This window comes from Lactuca virosa, chromosome 5, assembly GCF_052849685.1.
Source record: "Lactuca virosa cultivar CGN04683 chromosome 5, Lactuca_virosa_CGN04683_v6, whole genome shotgun sequence".
In the NCBI taxonomy this organism is placed as follows: Eukaryota; Viridiplantae; Streptophyta; class Magnoliopsida; order Asterales; family Asteraceae; genus Lactuca; species Lactuca virosa.
Genome location: NC_136430.1, coordinates 248,244,679 through 248,268,216, shown reverse-complemented (window position 1 = coordinate 248,268,216; position 23,538 = coordinate 248,244,679). Strand labels below are relative to the sequence as shown.

Below are 23,538 nucleotides of genomic sequence, written 5' to 3'. Positions count from 1 at the left end.
AACAAACTTTATAGAGCTATTGTAAATGATGAGGATCACGAGTACATTCACATATTTTGCATACACAAAGAGATCAAGAGCAAGTCGATGATACACCTTATTTTAATACAAAAAATAGCAAATATTTTATTTGCATCATTCACATTGATGCATGTCAAACGTTGTACAACATAAATGGGACCATAACTTACAAGATTATAGCAAATTTTTCCATAAGAAAGAAAAGACAAAACAGATTGCGTCTGATATCAATGGGATTTATATCATGGGACAAAGTTTGCAACATTTTGCTAGATATGACAAAACAAAACAAATTGTGTGAGTTTATCATACTATAGATTGTGATTGTTACAATATTACAAACTTTGCAATTTTTTCTCCCATCAAAAAGGTGGAACAAGGACACGTTTTTTTATCTCTACTTTATCCAAAAGACATGAACACCCTTCTCATTCTCATCATCGAAAATAACCCTAGAAAGCTTGTACAACAAGTCTGTCCCATGAAACAAACACAAACATTACAAACCCACCCAAGAACAACCAAACTATATGCAAGACTAGTAACACACACACACACACAACCAAACCATCTTATAGTACTAAATTAGTAATATATACTTGCCAATATTAGGGGTTCTTTCCCATATACAGTTCCCAAAACAACAATCACACTGGCATCCTCCTTTCCCAAAACCCTAAAAAAGAACCCGCTTTCGGAGCTCAAAGTTTGCTACCACTACAAGAAAAAAAGTTGAAAATTATGTGGAATTTAATTCTAATATTTGCTTCTTTGTAATTACCAAAACCTACGTACGTCTAAACATCAAGTCGAAATTGTGTATCCGTTTTCCTGGTGCACTCCTTGCCTTCTTTACAGGCGGATATGGAAGCAAATCAAGCTCTAAACTTGTGTTCTGCTCTGGACCTAGTAATGACATCGGTTTACCTGAAAAGTAACACAAAAACCAGTATATATATATATATATATATATATATATATATATATATATATATATATATATATATATTTAGGGAAAATTGTGACAAATGGCAAGGTGTTTTTATCTTTTTAACCAATATAGGCAATGTACTTTGATTTTTACCCATAATAGCAACATGTTTTGCTTTTTTACCGTTATGGACAATTGTTTAACTTTAATTTTTAATAGTTTAACCCATAATAATAGCAATGTACTTAAGTTTTTATCCCTATGAACAATGTGATATTGAAATGTACTTTTAACTTTTACAATATGAAAAAAGAACTGTATAATACCTGGGGAAGGTTCAAGATACGGATTATCATCTTGCAAAGCTACTGATGCTGCACGTGAAGGACGTTTTCTTACATAATTCTCCTGTAATGGTTTAGGAATCTGAAATGAAAACTGTGATATTGTAACCCCTTGTTCCATGTATTCTGGATGTTTAAACAAGAACCTGTTTTATACAAACTATTAGGAACCAATTTAAGTTTTAACTTTTAATATGTGATGCAATATTAAAATAATTGGATACAAAACATACTTTTCTATATCTGGTATTGAACGCAGTGTAACACCTGTTGGGGATGTATAATATCTGCTTATTATAAAAAGTAGCAACCAAAGTTAGATTCTTAAATGTTTTATCATATAAAGAATCAGATAAAGTAGGAAGAAAACTTACACATCAGCAAACTTTGTGCTTCCTTCACCTCTGATTCTCAACTCCCTCTGCCACCCTGGCGGAGGCTGAGCAATGTTGGGCTTGTCAATAGCCCAAAGTCTGCTTCCATCTTGTTCAATATCAGCAGGATCATTACATGACACATCAGCACGCCACTCATGAGCATTTTCACACACAAAGGGCTTTTTGGTAATATGTTCCCGGATTTCTTGATATTTCTCCAGGCTTGGGATAAGTCTCCATTTAAAACAGTTAGCACATTGAGCAGTGAAAGCACCTACGGACGGTAATACCCTTTGCAAAGATTGAGGTTTATATGAAATCGGATCTGGGAATACTTCAATTTCGCCTCCATTATTTGAAGGTTCGTAAATTACCAACTGTTTTTGGGAATCAGCACGCGAAAGGGTATTTTCGTCATTTGTGCTGCTGCAGTCAGAGGATGACACATCTATAACATTTTCTCTCGGGATAGTAGAACAAGGCTTCATTGAAGTAAATATGAAATTTTCCCTGTTGCATGAAGAATAATGATCAAACTATGCTTTTTGATACATTTGTTTCTGTGATTAATTTTCAAAAGATTTGAGCTCTAATTTGTTTATGTGATGCATTCATTTTCAAAGGATAAAATGGTTATTTAGTCTCAATCAAACAGGATTTATAGGGAAAAAAAAAAAAACTTTACTCATAACATCATATAGTTAAGGATCTCAAACTTGACTCTAATTTTAATTCTTCTCCAAAATACTCATATGAATACAAAATTGTGTAAATATGATAAATCCAATTCATCTTTCAACTGTAAACCTAAAGAATCTAAAACTTCATATATAACTGATCCTTTAGGATGAAATTGATCTTCAACTGTAAACTTATAACTCTTTCCATTCAATTGAACAACACTTTGTCCTGGAGATTTTATCACTTGATTCTTTTTCATCAATCTTCTAATCTCAATAACTCCATTCCAATTAAACACTGATGCATAAATATTTGCCATTTCTACATAAGGAGCTGCAGCCTGTGGCTCCATTTTAAAAAGATTACAAGCTGCCAGCTCACCAATCTCCACATTTTTATAAATTTTACAACCACTAAGCAATGAAGACCAAATCCCAACATCCGGATTCATAGGCATCTTTTGAATCAAATCCAAAGCTTCATTTAACATTCCATTACGTCCTAAAAGATCAATCATACATGAATAATGATCTAATCCAGGATCGATTTTATACACTTTAGTCATAAGATCATAAATCTCCCATCCTTTTTTTACATACCCTCCATGATTACACGCTTGAAGAACAGCAAGAAATGTTATGTGGTTTGGTTTTATTCCCAATTCCAACATACGAGAAAAATGCATCAAAGAGTCTTGAAAATCACCATTTAAAGCAAATCCAGAAATCATTGAAGTCCATGAAACAACGGTTCTTTCATGCATTGTGGAAAAGATTTCATGGGATTCTTTTATGCTTCCACATTTTGCATACATGTCTATCAAAGCATTCAACACCATTAAATTAGTTTTCAATTTGTTTAAATTTGCATAGTTTTCAACCCATCTTCCGATTTCAAGAGATCCAGTTTCTCCACAACCAGAAATGATATTGAGTATTGTAACTAAATCGGGTTTTACACCAGTTGCTTCCATTGAGTGAAATAAGGTCAAAGATTCATCAAGATTGCCTTTTTCAGCATACCCACCAATCATAGCAGTCCAAGAAACACAAGTTTTATCCTTTATGCCATCAAATATATGTCTTGCTGTATTAAGATCACCCAATTTGGAGTACATAGAAATTAGGGTGTTTTTTATTGATATGTCTGAATCAAAACCCATTTTGATTCCATGACAATGGATCAACTTACCATGAATAAGTGATTCATTTCTGTCTATTGAAGAAAGTAAGTTAAGATTTGTACTTAAGTCTGGCTTGAACCCTTCAAAAAGCATGTTTTTATAGAGACTAATGGCTTTTAAAGATTTCTTGAAATAAGCAAATCCTGATATTAAACAGTTCCATGAAATGATTGTAATGAAGCTTGAATTGATCCCATGGAAGACCTTTTCGGCTGAGGGTAAGTCTCTAAGTTTGGAATAAGTGGAAACCCAAGTGTTTGATACTGAAACATCTTCTTCAACCCCAATTTGAATCCCAAAAGAATGGATAGCCTTCATAAGCCAAACATCTTCTCTATTTCTAATCGATTGTGATATCCCAATCACTGTGACTGAATCGGGATGAATTCTTTCAACTCTCATTTGCTCAAAGAGCGACATAACTTGATTAACAACACCCAATTGAGCAAAACCTAAAAGCAATACGTTCCAAGAAGCGATGTCCCTCTTGGGCATTTTATCAAACACTTGGTGGGCGATGTTTAGGTGGTTACATTTTATATACATGTCCATTGTTGCTGTTTGTACATAAACATCAGAAGAAAACGGAGACTTTATGATTTGGGAATGAATGATTTTCGAGTAGCAGATGTTATTGAGTTTCCCACATGCTTTTGCGATGATTGGGAAGGTTAAATGGTTGGGTTGTAGGCCCTTTTGCATCATTTGGTGGAAAAAGAAAAGGGCGTTTTGAAATTGAGCTTGGTTTACAGCTTCTCGGATGGCGTGGTTCCATTGACTAACCGTTGAAAGGCCTAAAATTTGGTGGGAAATCGAAGAAAGTGTCGTCTTTATCATAATATTGAAAATCAATTCTTTCTGCAAATTCAAATTTAGAAAGAATAAAACTAACAATCCATTCTGTTTTACATTATTTTAAAGATAGATGTTTATCCCGATACAATACTTATCCCAAAGGAAAGTAACGATAAATACTTATATTAATAGTTTCCTTACTAATTATTATATTATTATATAAATAAATATTAATAATCTGAAGTAGTTCGAACTAAATCCTTGGATGAAACTCCCACATGTGTAGAGGATTATGATAGATCTAAATCGGCGTCCCAAGAATGGAAATACCCTAAATGCAAAATCACTAATCCTTATCTGATAATGCACAAAAAACTAGATGAAACATCCTTTTTACAATGCTCAAAAACCTATGATAGAATGAGAAAACAAGAATCACATAACGCCAAAACCCCACGAATGAGGATAATACACTAAAATAAACAATGATCTTTACAAAAAATATATGCCAACTAAGTCAAACGATTCACAAATTTGCATTGCGATAGCAAAATTTAAAGAGGGATCAAGAGTGAACTCACAGACGTCATTCAAATAAAAGGGAAAAGAAAAAGAATCTCGGGAGATCTTTTGCATGAGTACACATGACTATGTGTAGATCAAAATTTTCAACAATGTAAAAGTTAAAAGAATCCCACTTGAACCAACATTAAACTCCCATAAATACACAATCCAACACCAAAATGCGATTAAACATTCTAAATAGGCCCATAAATGAAGTCTAAACGTAGAAGAAGAAGAAGAAGAAGAAGATTCAGAACATAAACGGCAATGAACAGGAATTTCCTTATTCAGATACTTTGATAGAAAAATTGGTACGGAAACAGCAAACTAGCCTGTATTAAACCGAAACAAATATATTTGTTGTGTAGTAAAGAGATTACTTACAACGAAAGATCCGAGCAGAGGATTGAAGCCTTCGATAAATCAGACTATGAGGATGATGATGGATTTATTCGTATAGATATGGAGAGAGAGATGGAGATTGCATTGGGGTTTTGATATCGCTTCTCTCGGAAAAAGAGACGCAAGCAGAATTATGAACATAAGAAACCGGATTTACTAGGAGTTACGATTTTGTTCATATATGGATTATGGAATATATTTTATTCTTTATTTGTATAATAATATATTTTAATTTTATTCATAAAAGGCTCATATTTTTTTAAATAGTCTATATGAAATAACGTAAATTTCTTTTATTCAAAACAAAAACATAAATACGTTACTATAAAAAAAATATAGGGGCAATTACTAAACTAGCCAAATTAGGGAAGTGATTAGCAATTTTTAGCCAAAAATTAGTAAATGTCCGAATATAGCCCACGAAACCGTAGGTTTCGATATTCGTCTACTGTTTCGCCAATTCGTCTATTGTTTCGTGTTTTGTATAAATTTTTTTTTTTCATTTTTAAGATACAAAACCGTAGGTTTTTTATGGTTTCCCAAACTGTAGCCTACGGTTTTGGGAAAATAATACGTTTTTTTTTTAAATTTACTGTTTTTGGGTTAAAATCTACTGTTTTGTCAAAAAAACAACTGTTTTAAATTTTTAAATTTTTTTTTTTTTTTTTGTGATATAAACTATAAAAAAGATTGTTTATAATATGTAGAATTATTTTAACAATCATTTTGTTTAAATTTTTTGAGAATTGTTTATAAAATATAGAATTATTTTACAAGTTATTTTGAGAATTATTTTAACAATTATGTTGACGATTATCTTATTAACTTTTTTATTTTGTAAAATAATAGTTTTTTACCAAATAATAAAAAAAGGATTTTTGCTAAATTAGGAAACTAAATTTGATTACTTTTTAGATAAAGTTGACCACTTTGTTGCTATAATCGCAACATAGAAAATAACATACTTTATCACAAAATGAAAACATTGAATTATTACATATACATAATCGTTAAAAATAGGTAGGAACATTATTTTTTTTTGAAGAAAAATGAAAAAATATATATAAAACAGTAGGTTTTAGGAAACCTACGGTTTCAAGATTTTTTTTTTCTAAAAGAAAATCACGGAATCGATATTATATTTTTTTTCTAAAAAAAATCACGGAATCGATACTTATAAATTTTTTTTTATTAAAAACCCGAAAAAAAACCGTAGGTTTTTTGTAAACCTATGGTGTACAACCCTTTAATGCACAAACTGTGCATTAAATTGTTATACACCGTAGGTTTCCAGAAAACCTACGGTTTCGCTATTTTTTTTTGAGTTTTATGAAAAAAATTTCATCAATATATTACATATATACAATTCCGATCGTGTAGTATCAAATTTAAAAAAAAAACGAAAAAATATATATTTTTCCGTACGGTTCATACGAAACCGTAGGTTTACAAGTCCACAATGCACAATCTGTGCATTGCTCACTTGTACACCGTAGGTTTCGTATGAAACCTACGGTTTTATTTTTATTTTTTTTCGATTTTTTTCAAAAAAAACTTAACCATATATACAAAACCTACTTCTAATCACGAACACGGTAAAATTTTGATGAAAAGTAGACAAAATTGGTTGTTTTTCGGGTGCTCCGTTGAGAGAAAAAATTAGTCAAACCAACAAAACAATAGGAAAAAATGACCTAATCTGAAAATTTTTACATTATATACTTTGGGCTAATGGGCCACGAAAAAGTAAACGGGTCCGTGAAACAGTAGTCCATTAGGGGAAAAGAGTAGTCTTAGGGGAAAAGAGTAGTCAACTGCGGAAAAGAGTAGTCAACTGTAGGTTGACTACTCTTTTGTGGACTATTTTTGGCTAAGTGATTTTATTTGGCTATTTTTTAATAAGTTAGGATTTTGGCTAAATTTGTATTTATCCCAAAAATATATACTATCAACATTGATGATGTCATCAAATATAAACATGGTGCAATTTCACATCACTCCAGTTTATTTATTTTTTTTATGTCATCAAATACATAATTCTTTGGTTCAAAAAAATTATACAAAATAGTTTTTCAATAAGAATGACTCCAATTTCTTCAAAGAGATGAATAAGTATGTAAATATAACAAATATTAACTAAGAACAACTTGAACTTTTATATACACCTCCTTGAACTACTTCCAAGTAAACTTCTCAGATGCTTCTCTTGTACTTCTCAGATAATCCTCATTACTCTTCTCATCAACTTTACTTTAATCACAAACCTGCTCCTTCAAGTTTCAACCTTTGCAATATGCGTCCCTCAACAAATTTGCACCAAACAAGAAGCACCCATACTATTTTGAGTAATTAAGATGGTAGGAGTAATCATTATTTATAAAAAGGACTAATTAAATACTATGTTCTATATATAAATAGTGAAATAATTTTATTTTATTATTAAATTATTAAATGTATATGTTATAATCTAATGTTAGAATTGATAAAAAAAAAAGAAAAAAAAATGATGTTAAAAAAATGTTTCCATGCTAGGACTGTAGGGTTGTAGTTGGCATAGTTGCCCTTGGCCCCGGATCCAAACGTTTAACCGGTTACTATGTACACCTCTAGTGGCAATAGCCCTTAGTTTGAAAGTATAAGCATCCACAGTATCATTAAATCAACACAGCTAAAAACATTTAGGTTTTTTTTTTTTTTTTTTTTTGTATGTAACACCAAATTCCCTATCCTACTCTCTATTTTTGTTTTTTCTTACTTTTTTTCTTTTTTCTTTTTGTTGTCATTTTTTTAAATTTATTATTATAATTATAATAATAATTATTTTTTTATTATTAATAATTAATTAATTGATTATAAATAATAATAATAATCGAGCGGAATGAGCTCATTCCTCGGAAGTAGCTCTGCGGAATGGAGCTTGAGGTTTTTTTAATACCCTGATTTATTTACGATTTTGTCATTTCGCGTAGCTACAGTTGATTCCGTGGAGCCCTCAGAGCTTACCTCCACGGAATCCATATCTATATCCGAAAATCTAATTTTTTATGTCAATATTTTAGAATTCAACCCCAAAATAAACCATTCAAGAGAAAATGTTATTTTTCAAAAACAAAAAGATAATAATAAGTATTATTATTTTCTTTAAAAAACTCTAGCGTTCCTTACTTTCAAATGGATTTGATTACTAGTGAGTGGATATTTAGACATTTTTATTTGTTTAGGTTGGTAGGTATTCTTTTTATCCCATATTTTCCATGAAATAATCATTTTTTCACTATCTCTTCTTTCTTTTAATTAAAAATATTAAAAATGTAATTTAATTAAATATAATTCTATAAAATTAATAAAAAGAAATTATTTCATTATTTAAAAAATATGTAATAAAAAATACATAAAAAAAATTAAAACATAGTACACCACGTCTCATCATCGTCAGTTATAATGTCATCATAATCCTCACCCGAATCATGTACAAACATGTCCGAATCGTCATTTGTATCGTCAAATAAATCGACATACCAATTGTCGACGACATGATATACATGAGCATTGAAGACATTCCACCCAATCAACGCGAAGGTTGTGGTGTCCAGCTTAGTCATATACTTCCCATCTGTTCTCTATTTATTCTACTGTATCAATACATACTCCTTCAAATATTGGTAAACTCTTATTTCATTATAATGGCAAATCGACTTTCCATCATCTTCTATAATCATATTATGCAAATGCTCGCTCGACATCAAGGGCGGAACACAAACATTATGGCTAGGGGCCGAAACTAAAACTTCAAAACAAAACCATATAGACAAAAAATGGTTCAAAATTATGACATAATCTAAATTTGAAACTCGAAAATTAATAACAAATATTGTTACATCACAATTCAAAGTGGAACTCATCGAACTTTGTAACGACCCAATTTTTTTTTCAAATAGACAAAGTAAAATAAATATATATATAAACACAAAGTAAAACCAGTCATTACCATTTTAAAAACATAAATAAGGTTTTCTAAACATTCAACCATATTTATAAAATAATACTTAAAAAGAAACATTATCGGAAGCAAAAACATCCCAGGTTTGAAAAAATAACATTTATTTTTCATAAAAGTGTTCAAGAGAATGTCGTCTCAAAAACATCACAGGTTTAAAAACATAACATTTATTTTTCATAAAAGTCTTCAAGAGAATGTCGTCTGCAGCACACCGATCTCTTTCAACTCTTAGTACTTGACGATCCTGAAAAATCTTAAATAACAACGGGTAAACATAACGCTTAGTGAGCTTACACATTACTCTACCATTACTAAGCAAATATACGCGTTTTGCACATAATAAAACTATATAGTTTAAACTTTTGCATATACATGTTGAAAATAATAAGACATTAACTATAAAATAATACTATTACACTAAGTTAATACATAAATTTGTAATTATTTTAAACTATATTATAAAACATAAATCTATTATAATCATATCATTGAAAAGCATTTGTTTGCGATTTGTGTTTAAATAAAAGTGAACATTGTTTTCAATTTAGTATTAGAATGTAATGTTATTACTGATTAATTTATAAATCACTTATCTGTTATTTTATTTTTTTAATTTTGATCAGTATGGTTAATTGATATATGGATCATTGTTTGTAAGTTAATGCAATGTAATTTTTTTAATTAATTAATTAAAAATCATTTATTTGAAAAAAATTAAAATATAATATTTTTTATTTAATTTATGTTTTCGTTCTACGGTTACAATATTTGATATTTTTTTAACAATTTTGAAAAATAGTATTCCAATATATTTTTTAAAGTTTGTTTTGATTTATGTTGTGGATTTCTTACAATATCTAAATTAACAAACAAGTGTATTATAATAATCATCTTAAAAAGTCTACCAGTAATAAGTTGTCGTTCTATATTTAGAATATTTAAACTTTTTTTAACTATTTTGAAAAATAATATTTGAATATATTTTTAAGTTTGTTTTGATTTATGTTTTGGATTCTTCATAATATATAAATTAACAAATAAATGTATTATAATAATCATTTTAAAAGTCTACAAATAAGATAATATTTTGCATTAAATAACATATTTTGAATTAATTGATTAATTATATTAAGTTGGAAATTGAAAAATCATGAAGGTTTCAAATACATATGATGATATGAAAAATGTATCTTTTATAATATCACTAGGTGAATACCTATACGTTGCGCAGAATATAACAATATATTTGAAATCTTTACAAATATATATTTTTAAATATATCAATGACGTTGTAGTTAGCTCTTATATAATATGTCTTATAATAAGTTGGTATAAACTAGGGGTGTGCAATAAACAGCATAAACCGCACAAACCGCCCGCACCGCACCGCAAAATGTGGTTTTTGACGGTCACGGTGCGGTTTACGGTTTGTAATTTTTCTAAACCGCACTACGCGGTGCGGTTTGTGGTTTATATTTATAAAACCGCGGTTCAAACCGCACCGCATTATATATATATATATATATATATATATATATATATATATATATATATATATATATATATATATATATATATATATATTGAAGTCATTAGTATAATTTTGACATAGATTTTTATGACGTGCACCTCATAACATTCATTCTTGCAAGTTAATATATAAAACTATTCACGAACATATATAAACACTTTACTACTAAATTGTTTGTTAAACCAACAACTCAATTGATTCACTGTTAAATTTAGTTTAGAAATTACGATGCAATACTTCTTTATGATTAATATATACACATAGATATACTTTTATTAGTAAATTTTACGATACATGCTTTATAATTTTTAACTAATTTAAATTATCAACGTATCATGGTTGTAATTTTCCCTAAAAGAATAATTACACCGTATGATTTACGAAGTAGAACAACCGGTACCGCATAATGTTGAAAAACTAATCAAACCGCATTTAAACCGCACAAACCACCCGCACTAAACCACACCGCACAACGCGGTTTAAGGTTTCCGTGGTGCGGTTTGCGGTTTCTAAAATTCTCAAACCGCATATGCGGTGCGGTTTGTGGTTTTACCTATAAATCGCACCAAACCGCACCGCGCACACCCCAAGTATAAACATTGTTTGTTTTAAATTATATGATAATGTATACATCTTTTAAAATTTTATAATCTCAATTGTCTCAATAGTCTCTATCTGCAGGTTACTCATGAATACAATTATATATAATATATTGTTTAATGATATTTATAGTTGTTGTTATGATTAATTAGTTTTAAAAAGTTTATTTATTTAAGATTTTAATTTTTATCATTATAATTATTTAAAACATCAAAAATTGTTTTTGTTTTTAAATGTAACAATATAAGTTTTGTATATAATATTACTTTTAACTGTTATTGTTGTATGTTATTTAAAATAACGTAATTGGAAACTCTTAATTATTTAATTTGATTTCAGAAATTTAACTTTTTAAAAATTTATTTGATGAATATTGTTAGTTTCTTTTATTGTAATCATTTAAAACAACAAAAAAAAAAAATTGTTTTTAAAGATAACATTATAATTTTTTTTATATAATATTACTTTTAACTATTTTTATTGTAAGTTATTTTTAAGCTACTTATTTGAAAAATCTTAATGATTATAAAAAATAGTTTAATGATTTTTGTTGTTAATTTAGGATTACAATTTAGGTTTAACACTATAATTTATAACTTTAATTATTTATAAAATAGTTTCTCGATGTTTAACTGAAATTTTGATTTAAGTTAACCCTTAAACATTATATTGAAATTAATAATTTAACTATTTTTGCATAAAATCATAAATTATATAAAAGTTGTGACTTTAAATTGACAATTGCTCACATACAACAACATATTTAAACTAAAAAGTTAACTATAATATGTTAAAAAATTAAAATCATAATTTTATAAATAGAAGTAAAATATGATATTTTAATATTGTAGTTTAGTTAATTTATGATTAGAATTTAGTTTTTATATGAATTTAACATTATTAACCAATTTTTAATAATTATTAGAAATGAATTTAAAAGTCATGGAGGTTTCAAATAAATGTGGTGCAAGTAAAAAAATGCATTTTTTATAAGTATATATAGATATAGATATAGATATGGATCACTTAGTTACACATAGCATAACATTCCACATAACATATAAAATATAAACATAAACATTCCTAGCACATATTATTGGTACCAACATAACCTTGTTCCCCATTCTGGGAACTACCCCTCTTACTCCCTAATAGGGAAATAAGATATAAGAGTGCAACTTGCCTCAATAGAGAACAAACCACATTCTGCATTTCCTTGTTCACTCTACTGAATTAGGGTATCCGTGAAAAAAGTGATATGGTATCATTCCTTATAAAATGTTAAGAATGAGGTGCTAGCGAGGTGGCAGCCAAAAAAATGACATGACAGTCAAAAAAGCGATGTGACAGGATGCTAAGAGTGCAACCATTCCCTCCAGCCTAAATGAAAGAGTACACAAGAGGGTCTTCCTTTTGGTATGACCAGTCAACAATAAGTAGAGTAGTTTTTGTCCTTTCACAAAGGAAAAAAGAAAATAAAAGCATAAAGAATAAACCCATTAATATATATATATATATATATATATATATATATATATATATATATATATATATATTAATGGACAAGAAGGTTAGGAACAGTAGAATTTATGTGGTTTCGAATTTGGCCACAACACTTTTCCAATATGACAGTTTTCGTCCCTTATTATCTGGCCTTCAGAATTTGACCACAAGATTTTAAGGGATTGACAGTTTAGTCCTTAGTCTTCATTTTTAATTGGTCTGTTTTTTTCTTTTTGGATACATGTTCTGTTCCTGTGCAAAGGCCTTCATGACTCTTCTTCTCCACCGTTTTATCAAGTGACCAGGTGTAGTCAACAAACATTTCCTCGATTATTTTCTCTAGAATCCACATACTTTGAAATGGAGACCAGTGGTAATGGTAAGGTGAAAAAGGGTATCGTCGGAAGGAATGCAGGTGGTCCAAAGAAGTAGTTCGTCTCCAAGTCCGTCAAGGTCGGTCTTCAGCTCCCCGTCGGGAGAATATTCCGGCACATCAAGAATGGTCGGTACGCCAAGCATGTGGGTAGCGGTGCTCTGATTTACCTCGCCCTCGTTTTCGAGTACATTGTTGTTGAGGTAATTGCAAAAAAAAAAAAAAAAAAAAAAAAAAAAAAAAAAAAACGAAGGTATTTTTTTCTGTAAAGCTCATTCGTTTTATTCATAATCATTATTTCATTGTAATTCAAATTGTGTGTGCTTGCTGATGTGATTTTTGAATTGGGATTAGGTGTTGGAGTTGGCTACAAATGATGTGAGAGACAACAAGAAGAAGAAAACCATACCAAGATATGTTTTGTTGGTTGTGAGAAGTTGTAACATCCCGTTTAAAATAGAATAATTAAATAATAAACCCGGAACCCCGAGAAGTAATTTTTATTATTATTTTATATTATAATAGTCCAAAATCAAATAATAATCAGCGGGGTGTTGGTTTCGGGAAGCCATGACAAAAATTGAATCTTCGGGGGTTAAAGTGTAATCTCGGGATTTATTTTGAAAAGGATTTTAGAAGTCGGGATGTGTTTGGTATCATTCGGACTTAATTTGTAAGGATTTTTAAAAGACAGGGACTAAAGGAGTAAATTCCGGACTTAAGTTGAAAAGACTCTTATGGGGAGGGACCAAACATGTTAATATGCACATGTTTGATGGTGGACACGGGTGAACCCGTCACCCTCATTTAGCCTACATATATATTCATAATACAACCTGTGTAAACCCTAACCCTAAGGAACCCCTCTAGCCGCCAACCTCCTTTCCTCCACTTTCAGCCGCCACCACCGATGTTGGGACCGGAGTGCCACCGAGTCGAGTGACCCTTTTCGCTGTCGGAGGACCACCAGGTGGGTGTTGTGTCGCCATTCTGCTACCGGAGAAGAAGGTGAGTTGCAATCACGACGTGGGTCAGTCGAGGTGGTCGAAGCTTCATGGCTCGTGGGTGTTGCTGTCGTCCCCAACCATAATCACCACCAACGACGATGAAGCCGGAGGAGCTGGAACTTCGTTGCCGTCGTTCATTGCTGTTACGCCACCACCTTCTTCGCTTCTTCCAGTTAGCCACCGCCGTTAGCCACCGTTGTGGCCGCTAGGACTGTTGTTGTCGTCATCATGCACCACCAAGTGGTGGTTGCGTCCAGAATTCCGAGCAAGGGCTTGTTGGTGTGTGTTGCTGCTCGATTGGGAACCAAAAGAAACCACCACCACCACCATGAGGTGTGTGGCTACCATCGCAAAATAGTCGCTACCATCACCGTGAGCCACCAGGTGGGTGGCTAAGCCCTTTGAACAAATCAGAATCGCGTATATGGGTTGTAGATGGTGTTTGATGGCCGAAAAACGGGAAAGGATACCCACCATGGCCGCCAGCCATGGTGGCTGCCGCCATGCGCCACCGTCGGCCACCATAAGGTGGTTGTGTGTGTATTTTACTTAGATGTGTTATTTTTGGGTTAAAGCATTGTAAAATGTAATTAGAGATTAGAATAATGAAAAGAAATTCATAACCACCACCGTGAGGTGGTGGCTACCGCCACCAGCCGCCGTGTTGGGTGGCAGTGTGCATTGTTTGCGTTTTGATTTCATTTGGGATGCTTAGACAAAAATGGACTAGAACCATAACCACCACCGTGGGGTGGTGGCCGCCGCCGTGAGCAGCCGTTGACCACCACTATCCGAGGAGGTAGTGGGTGGTGCCCGACTAATGAAACCCTAATGGATCTAAGGACTTAGCTTTTGGGTCTATTGGGTTGTGATTGGGTTGGAAACCCTAATTAGGGTATGGAAAACCCTAATGTCACCAACCCCTAATTTTGGGAATTTGATCGGGACCCGCACTGGAATTATTTATTAGACTGAAAATGTTAATTAATAATCATTTGCAATTAACCTATGTCAATATTGGACTTAATGGATTAAGTCCTTAATGGGTTAAGTAGGAACACTTAACCCTAATCGTCATTTCATGTGAAAACCCTAATTTCACTTGGGCCTTGAGTTGGGCATTTCTATTGGGCTTTGGTGATTGGGCTATTGATGGGCTATCCAAGAACAAGTAAATGGACTAAAATATTTGGACGGGCTTTAGGGTAAGGCCCATGTGAGGGTTTGGGCCCAATTTGGAAAATTGGGCCATAGATGGGCCATAACTGGGCCTTGAGGATTATGAGAGGTTGGTCCAATTGAAATGCCAAATGTTTGGACTGGACTAAATGGGTGGGCCTTAGGGTAAGACCATGTAGAGGTCTGGGCCCAATTTGGAAAATTGGTGTAACGACGTAAAATTTTAAACCAAAATTTTCATTTTTCAATCACAATCAATCATATGTCACATTTCACCAAAACCTCAAAATTCAATATTAAACATTTTTCAAGTATTGTTTATCATAAAACCAGGATCCAAAAACAAATATAACTCCATCTCGAATGTGTGTGTACAATCAAGTCGGTGCCTTCCCGCGATCATCGGTAGTACCTGAAACACATAACACATAACACATAACACTGTAAGCACGAATGCTTAGTGAGTTCCCCAAAAATACCACATACAACAAATTAGCCACTCGAGACTATAACTCTGAAGACCCTCTGGTCAAAGTGTCTCAGTGGGACCCTCCAGTCCCACAACTCTGATGGACCCTCTGGTCCTAACTCTGGAACCTTCCGGTCCTAACTCTGTAAGGCTCAACATAATATACAACATAAATCACAAAGGCATAATGCAGGATATCACAATACACAATATAAGCACATAAGATACTCTATCACACAACTCTGGTTACCCCCTCTAGGTAAAGTATAGTGAGAAGACTCACCTCGCAGCTAGTAGGAAATAGACACGCACTCGAGAATCCCGAACTAGCCTCCGCCTAACACATTAGACAACATTTCAATCAATATCCCTCTTTTCCTCATTTACACCTAAAGTCCTCTTTTCTCTGTCTACTCTCTTGGATGGGTAAAAGACCATTTTACCCCTCCATGGTCTCAATGTTCCTAATTGATCCACTCTCAAGTCAACAGAAGTCAATATGAGTCAACAACCAAAGTTAACCCGACTCGCCGAGTGCACTCAAGTGACTCGCCGAGTCCACTCGTATCCTCTAAATTCTTCCAAAGGTCTCGCACAGCTCGTCGAGTTAACTCCCAACTCGACGGGTTATCAATGGGTCACGAATCGCTGGGGCAACCCGATCCTACTCGTCGAGTCATCTCATAGACTCGGCGAGTTGACTAATCTGGGTGTCTCATTCGGACGTCTGAGGTCAGATTTGCAACTCCAACCTCTAGATCTAGCCTCCTAATACCCAAAAGTCACGTAAAGGTCCGATCTTGATGGCCATGCATGGCATAAATGCTCCATAATGCCATCACAAGCTCCAAGGAAGGTCAAATGCATGGGGACCTGCCTCTAACTCAATAAAGTTCGAATCTTTGGACCCTCAAGGTCCTCTCTAGATCAGATCTGAGGTTCTAACCTCAAACCATGCCCAAATAGCTCAAGAACACAATATGTTTGAGAGAAAACCCTAAAAGCTCCCAAAAATGAGATCTAACGAACAAGAGGCCAGAATGAGAGCTTTTTACCTCTGAATAGCAGCTAATGACAGAAGAATGCAAGATCCACAACCTCCTCTTGGTTAGATCCACCAAACTCTTCCAATCCTTCCTCCAAAATGCTCAAGAATGCTCAAGATGGTCTCTCTCTCTCTCTCTATACAACGAAAAGGGCAGGTTAGGGTTTCTCTCTGGGGAAAGGTGGCCGCAAAGGGAGGCCATAAGGGCCTTTAAATAGGCCACAAGCCCGAGAAATTAGGGTTTCCCTCAGCAGCGCTGACTCGGCGAGTCGGCTCACCGACTCGTCGAGTCCACTCATTAATCCACGTCACCAGTCGCGACTCTACTCGACGAGTTGAGGCACCAACTCTTCGAGTCACTCCACATATCTCAAAATAAATAATTAAAAAAAATATTATACCTGGAAATCCGGATGTTACAATTCTCCCCCACTAGAATCAGACTTCGCCCTCGAAGTCATGCCCCTCAAATAGCTCAGGATGCTGCTCCCGCATCTCTGACTCCGGCTCCCAAGTTAAATCGGATCCCCTCCGATGTTGCCACTGGACCTGAACCAGAGGCACTTCTTTGTTCCTCAGAACCTTCACCTTTCGTTCTAAAATCGTGATCGGTCTCTCAATGTAATCCAGGCTCGCATCCACCTGAATGTCCTCTAGCGATACTACTGCCGTCTCATCGGCCACACACTTCCTCAACTGGGACACATAGAAGGTGTTATGAATCTGACTCAACTTCGCGGGTAGCTCCAACTGGTATGCCACCCTACCCACTCGGGCGATCACTCTAAAAGGACCGATATATCGGGGCCCCAGCTTGCCCCGCTTCCTGAACCGGATCACCCCTTTCCACGGGGATACCTTCAGGAGCACAAAGTCCCCGACCTGAAACTCCAACTCGGACCGTCGCCTGTCCGCATAACTCTTCTGGCGGCTCTGGGCCGTCAGTAATCTCTACCTCACTAGCTGAATCTGCTCAGTCGTCTTCAACACTATCTCCGCGTTGCCCATCACCCTCTGTTCCACTTCTCCTCAACAAATGGGATTCTGACACCTCCTCCCATAAAGAAGCTCAAAGGGAGGCATACCAATACTCGAATGGTGGCTATTGTTGTAAGAAAACTCGGCCAACGGTATCTAGGTGTCCCAACTTCCTCCGAAATCCATGACACACGCACGTAACATGTCCTCGAGCGTCTGTATCGTCCGTTCGCTCTGCCCATCTGTCTGTGGGTGATACGCAGTACTGAAATGTAAGCGTATGCCCAATTCCTCATGAAACTTATTCCAAAACCTGGAAGTGAAACGCACGTCTCTATCCGATACGATAGAGATCGGCACCCCATGTCGTGCTACCACCTCTCTCACATAAATCTCCCCCAACCTCTCCGTATAAGAGCTCTCACTAATAGCAAGGAAGTGAGCACTCTTCGTCAGTCGGTCCACAATCACCCAAATCGCGTCGACTCCACGCGCAGTCCTCGGTAATTTGGTGATAAAATCCATCGAGATCTGTTCCCACTTCCACTGGGGAATCTCCAGAGGCTGCAATGGACCATGTGGTCGCTGGTGCTCTGCCTTGACCCGGCGGCAGGTCAAACACCTCTCAACTACCCAAGCAATATCCCTATTCATACAGGGCCACCAGTAATCTCTCTTCAGGTCCAAATACATCTTAGTGGCCCCAGGATGGATCGAGAATCTCGATCTATGAGCCTCTTCCATCAGTATACTTCGAGCTCCGCCCGTATAGGGTACCCAAATCCGCCCTCGGAAGGTCATAAGCCCTCGGCTATCCGTCACAAACTCGGATACCTGACCAATCACCCGCTCCCTCTTGCGGTTCTCTGGTCTCACGGCCTCCACCTGGGCCTCTGGTATGGTATCCAAGACCAGAGTCATCACTGTCATCCTCATACACACATCTCGGATCGGGGCATACTCTGATCTGCGGCTCAGGGCATCGGCTACCACGTTAGCCTTGCCCGGATGATACAGGATCTCACAGTCATAGTCTTTCACCACATCCAGCCACCTCCTCTGGCGGATATTCAGGTTGGGTTGATCCATGAGATACTTCAGGCTCTTGTGGTCCGTGTATATGGTACACCGAACCCCGTACAAGTAGTGGCGCCAGATTTTGAGGGCGAACACCACCGCCCCCAACTCCAGATCGTGAGTGGGATACCTCATCTCGTGAGGCTTCAACTGCCTCGAAGCGTATGCTATCACGTGCCCTCTCTGCATTAGCATCGCACCCAACCCAGATATGGATGCATCACAATAAACCACAAAGTCCTCCATCCCCTCGGGAAGAGATAACACCGGGGCTTCACACAACTTCTGGCGAAGAGTCTCAAACGAGGTCTGCTGCTCGGGACCCCAAGAAAAAGTAACGCCCTTTCGGGTCAACTTTGTGAGGGGAACGACAATTTTGGAGAAATCCTGGATAAATCTTCGATAGTAGCCGGCTAACCCTAGAAAACTCCTGATCTCGGTAGGGTACCTCAGAACCTCCCACCTCATGACTGCCTCAATCTTGGCCGGATCGACCAAAATCTCATTCTGGTTAACGAGGTGTCCCAGGAACTGGACCTCTCGTAACCAGAAATCGCACTTGGATAATTTGGCATAAAGCCTCTCCGATCTCAATACTCCCAGAATCTCCCTCAAATGCTCCTCATGCTGCTCTCTGGATCTCGAATACACCAAAATATCATCGATGAACACGATCACCGACCGATCCAACATGGGCCTGCACACCCGGTTCATGAGATCCATGAACGCTGCCGGTGCGTTGGTGAGTCCGAATGGCATCACCACAAACTCATAATGCCCATAACGAGTCCTAAAGGCCGTCTTCTGGATGTCCTCCTCCCGAACTCTCATCTGATGATATCCGGATCTCAAATCGATCTTGGAAAATCAAGATGCACCCTGCAACTGATCGAACAGATCATCGATCCTCGGAAGTGGATAACGGTTCTTGACCGTCAGCTTGTTCAACTCCCGGTAATCAATGCACATCCGGTGTGAACCATCCTTTTTCTTTACAAAAAGGATCGACGCTCCCCAAGGCGAGCTACTCGGTCGGATGAATCCCTTCCCCAACAGCTCCTGAAGCTGCGAGGATAACTCCTGCATCTCGGGCGGTGCAAGGCGATAAGGGGCCTTGGCAATAGGCGCCACTCCCGGAAACAAATCGATCCGGAACTCCACCTGCCTCTCGGGAGGCACACCCGGTAACTCCTCGGGAAAAACATCTGGAAACTCTCTCACTAACAGAACCTCAGTAATAGAACTCGATCTCTCGGCAGCAACTCGCGTATCCATAACATACGCTACAAAACCCTTACAACCCTGCTGTAGACTCTGTCTCGCTCTGGCAGCCGAGCAAAATGTCGACCCATATCGGGTACCCTCACCGTATACTGTAAGCACTCCCCCACTAGGGTCTCATATGGTCACTAACTGACGCTTGCAGTCGATCACAACTCCGAATCGACTCAACCAGTCCATGCCCACGATGACACAAACATCCCCCATCGCGATCGGTACTAGATCTATCGGAAACTGGACTCCAAAAATCTCAGGCACACATCCCTGGATCACATCAGTCGCAAACACCGCACGCTCATCGGCTATGGATACTCTCAGAGGCCGACTCAGCGCCTCTCGTCGGATACCGATGTAATGACTAAATGCTAATGATACGAAAGAGCGACTCGCACCCGAGTCAAATAACACCAAAGAAGGTACAGAACTCACAAGAAAGGTACCTATGCATAACACAATATAATGTCACACCCCAAACCGAAACGGAAACATTCGGGGGCGGATGACGTCACATAAGTATCACAACACATGCATTATAGTAATCAAAGTATAGCCAACCATTGCATTAATAAGTATAAGTTTTACATAGGTGTTTTACACATTTCAAACATTACAGAAGACGACAGGAGTCGCAGTATGGTACTAGGCAGTCTTCTCAAAAGCGTCGGGGGTGTACCTGTCTACTAGAGCCCTGAGAATACAAGCAATTTTGAAAGAGTATCCGCATAAAGCTGGTGAGTTCATAAGCATTTTGTTTTAGAAAGACAGTTCTCGGTTCTTTTGAAAAGTGTGATATCTTTCACAGAAAACCTTATGCTATCCGGAGTAATAAATGTATAAACCTTAAGTAAAATGATTCTTTGATATTTGCTGAAAGGGTTCCTCAAGAAAAACCATATTTTCTTATGAAAAGCATGATTAAACCCATTTCTTCTATGACTTCTTTGTTCATACTTAACACGCATAAACCAAGGAGTCATGGAAAGAAATATGAATATTCGTTAGTTGATTAATAAACCATCTGTTTATAAAATACTGATGATTACCCTGGGAAATCATGCATTTCCCTTAAGTGAAGGTTATTGAATTACCCGTTCTAAATCGGAAAGTACAAGTATCTACCATACTTTATTCGTTTAAGCATCGTTCCTTTTGAAAAACCCTGGTTACTCCCAGTGATGTATATTAGTCTTATTACATAAATAAAACTAATTGAAAAGCGAAATCCATACTTATATCGTTTAAGCATTATTCCTTTTGAAAAAACCTGGTTACTCCCAGTGATGTATATTAGTCTTATTACATAAATAAAACTAATTGAAAAGCGAAATCCATACTTATATCGTTTAAGCATTATTCCTTTTGAAAAACCCTGGTTACTCCCAGTGATGTATATTAGTCTTATTACATAAATAAAACTAATTGAAAAGCGAAATCCCGTAAACAAATGATTAGTTTATACTTATTGTGAGTCGTATAAACATGCTTGATATAACCTAGAGACCTTTACAACGTTCTTCAAGTGTTGGTTAAATGACATTTGTCACCCCAGGCGTGCCCGCCTAACTGTAGCTAGCAGTTCAGGTGTGGGATTGTCAATCCCGAATAGATCTATTCACAAATCTAACGCTCTCCCTCCAGGAGACTCTGGTTATAGTAGGATAGGATTTAATTAAGTACTCCTAAGAGTACGGGTTCGAAGTAGAGCCTCACAATCCTGTATAATATAGTTTACATGAAATTCTGTTTTATTCTCTTGCCTTTAAATCCGTTGAATGCGGTATAAGGTAATAATTATACTTAAATAATTATTAAATATTATACTCCTGAGAAAATATATGCTATAAACTAAATATGTCATAGTTTATGTATATTCATTCATAAATGAAATCTGAATTGGTAAAATCTGTATATTGAATTTTCCCAAACTATACCCATTACAGTTTAATTGAAATGATACGGAAATACTTTGTAAAAATTATTCTGAAACTATGAACTTATGTTTTCAAAAACAAAAGCGTCCCTTATACTCAACATAGTACAAAAGGGATAAAATATCTAAATATTTTATTAGCCGTGGAAATCGTTGAATTGTATTAATAAGTTTAAAACTTAATAAAATACTTTGTGTTTGGCTTGTATCCCCCCCTGAAAACATTTAAAATCGTAAAAGCGTAGGGGTATGAACTCACCTCGAATGAATGGTTTGAATGAAGGATCGATATGGGATGATGAGTGTCGAATGAAGCCTCGAACACAATCGGATCCTAATTATCATGTAATAACACATATATGATTCAAATTAGGGTATTTCACGACTAGACATGATAGAAAACCACCCTAAGGACTTGGAAACACTTGAACTATGTGTTAAAACCACATATGATTGAGTGAGGGAGGTGTACGGCCACCTTAAAGGTGTGTACGGCCATGGGTGTGCGGCCCATGAGTGTGCGGCCGTACACTCATGAAAGAGTGTGTATGTTGAGGTGTTTCAAGGCCCTAAGAAGCATCAAGGAAGTGTTCTAGGCCCCATGCTTGGTTGAAATGCAAGTTTGATGCCCAAAATGATCATCAAAGGGGGTTTGCGGCCCTGGGGAGAGTGTGCGGCTGTACAAAGGGGTGTGCGGCCGTACACCCTCCATGTTTATGCCCAATTTGACGACTTTAAGGTGAAACAAGGCTAGGGCCATGCCCAACTAGAAGATAGGGGTCAAACTCCCACTTTGGAGAGCCTTTAAGGAGTGTACGTCCAACCTTATGAAGGTGTGCAGCCGTACTCCTTCAAAGGGTGAAGAACATGATGATTCAAGACTTAGATCAAGAGGTCCTTCAAGTATAATAAGCTAGATGATGGAAAACTCACGTTTTTGAGGCCTTGGAAGGGTTCACGGTTGATGAAACTAGAGAGAGATAGAGTAGTGTGCAGCCAAGAGAAGAAAGGAGTGAAGGAAAGGGGTCTACTCATATATATAGGAGTGGGTGACCCACCACCTTGAGTGTGCTGCCATGGGGTGGGGTGTGCGGTGTACGGCCGTACACTCCTCCTAAGAGAGTGTATGGCTCGAATTTGCTACTTTGTGACTTGGCAACTCATTCCTAATCTCAACGTTGGTTGTACTTAAGCTTAGAACACTTAAACGAACCCTTAAACAATGCTAAAGGCCACAGAAACGAGTTTAGCATTGATTGAATTGACT

At 36.0% G+C, this 23,538-nt stretch overlaps 2 protein-coding genes across 2 annotated transcripts; both read right to left on the bottom strand.

The window, feature by feature from the left end:
- Nucleotides 1–503: 503 nt before the first annotated feature.
- Nucleotides 504–5,400, bottom strand: LOC145117747 (methyl-CpG-binding domain-containing protein 2-like). The gene is made up of 6 exons (XM_079054058.1): nt 5,281–5,400; nt 1,671–2,183; nt 1,530–1,583; nt 1,279–1,442; nt 817–948; nt 504–738 (listed from the first exon to the last, which is right to left on the bottom strand). The coding sequence occupies exons 2-6, from the start codon at nt 2,159–2,161 to the stop codon at nt 698–700; spliced, it is 882 nt and encodes a 293-aa protein (XP_078910184.1). The 5' UTR covers nt 2,162–2,183; nt 5,281–5,400; the 3' UTR covers nt 504–697.
- Nucleotides 2,372–5,330, bottom strand: LOC145117746 (Tetratricopeptide repeat (TPR)-like superfamily protein). Its single transcript, XM_079054057.1, has 2 exons — nt 5,281–5,330; nt 2,372–4,395 (listed from the first exon to the last, which is right to left on the bottom strand). The coding sequence occupies exon 2, from the start codon at nt 4,372–4,374 to the stop codon at nt 2,422–2,424; it is 1,953 nt and encodes a 650-aa protein (XP_078910183.1). The 5' UTR covers nt 4,375–4,395; nt 5,281–5,330; the 3' UTR covers nt 2,372–2,421.
- Nucleotides 5,401–23,538: the final 18,138 nt, after the last annotated feature.

Excerpts from the sequence above, each read along its gene's own strand:
- LOC145117747 (XM_079054058.1), bottom strand. The coding sequence starts at position 2,161 with ATGAAGCCTTGTTCTACTATCCCGAGAGAAAATGTTATAGATGTGTCA. Across the intron at positions 1,584-1,670 it reads AGCACAAAGTTTGCTGATGT|ATATTATACATCCCCAACAG; the intron begins GTAAGTTTTCTT and ends TATAATAAGCAG. Across the intron at positions 739-816 it reads TTTCGACTTGATGTTTAGAC|TGGTAGCAAACTTTGAGCTC; the intron begins GTACGTAGGTTT and ends TTTTTCTTGTAG.
- LOC145117746 (XM_079054057.1), bottom strand. The coding sequence starts at position 4,374 with ATGATAAAGACGACACTTTCTTCGATTTCCCACCAAATTTTAGGCCTT.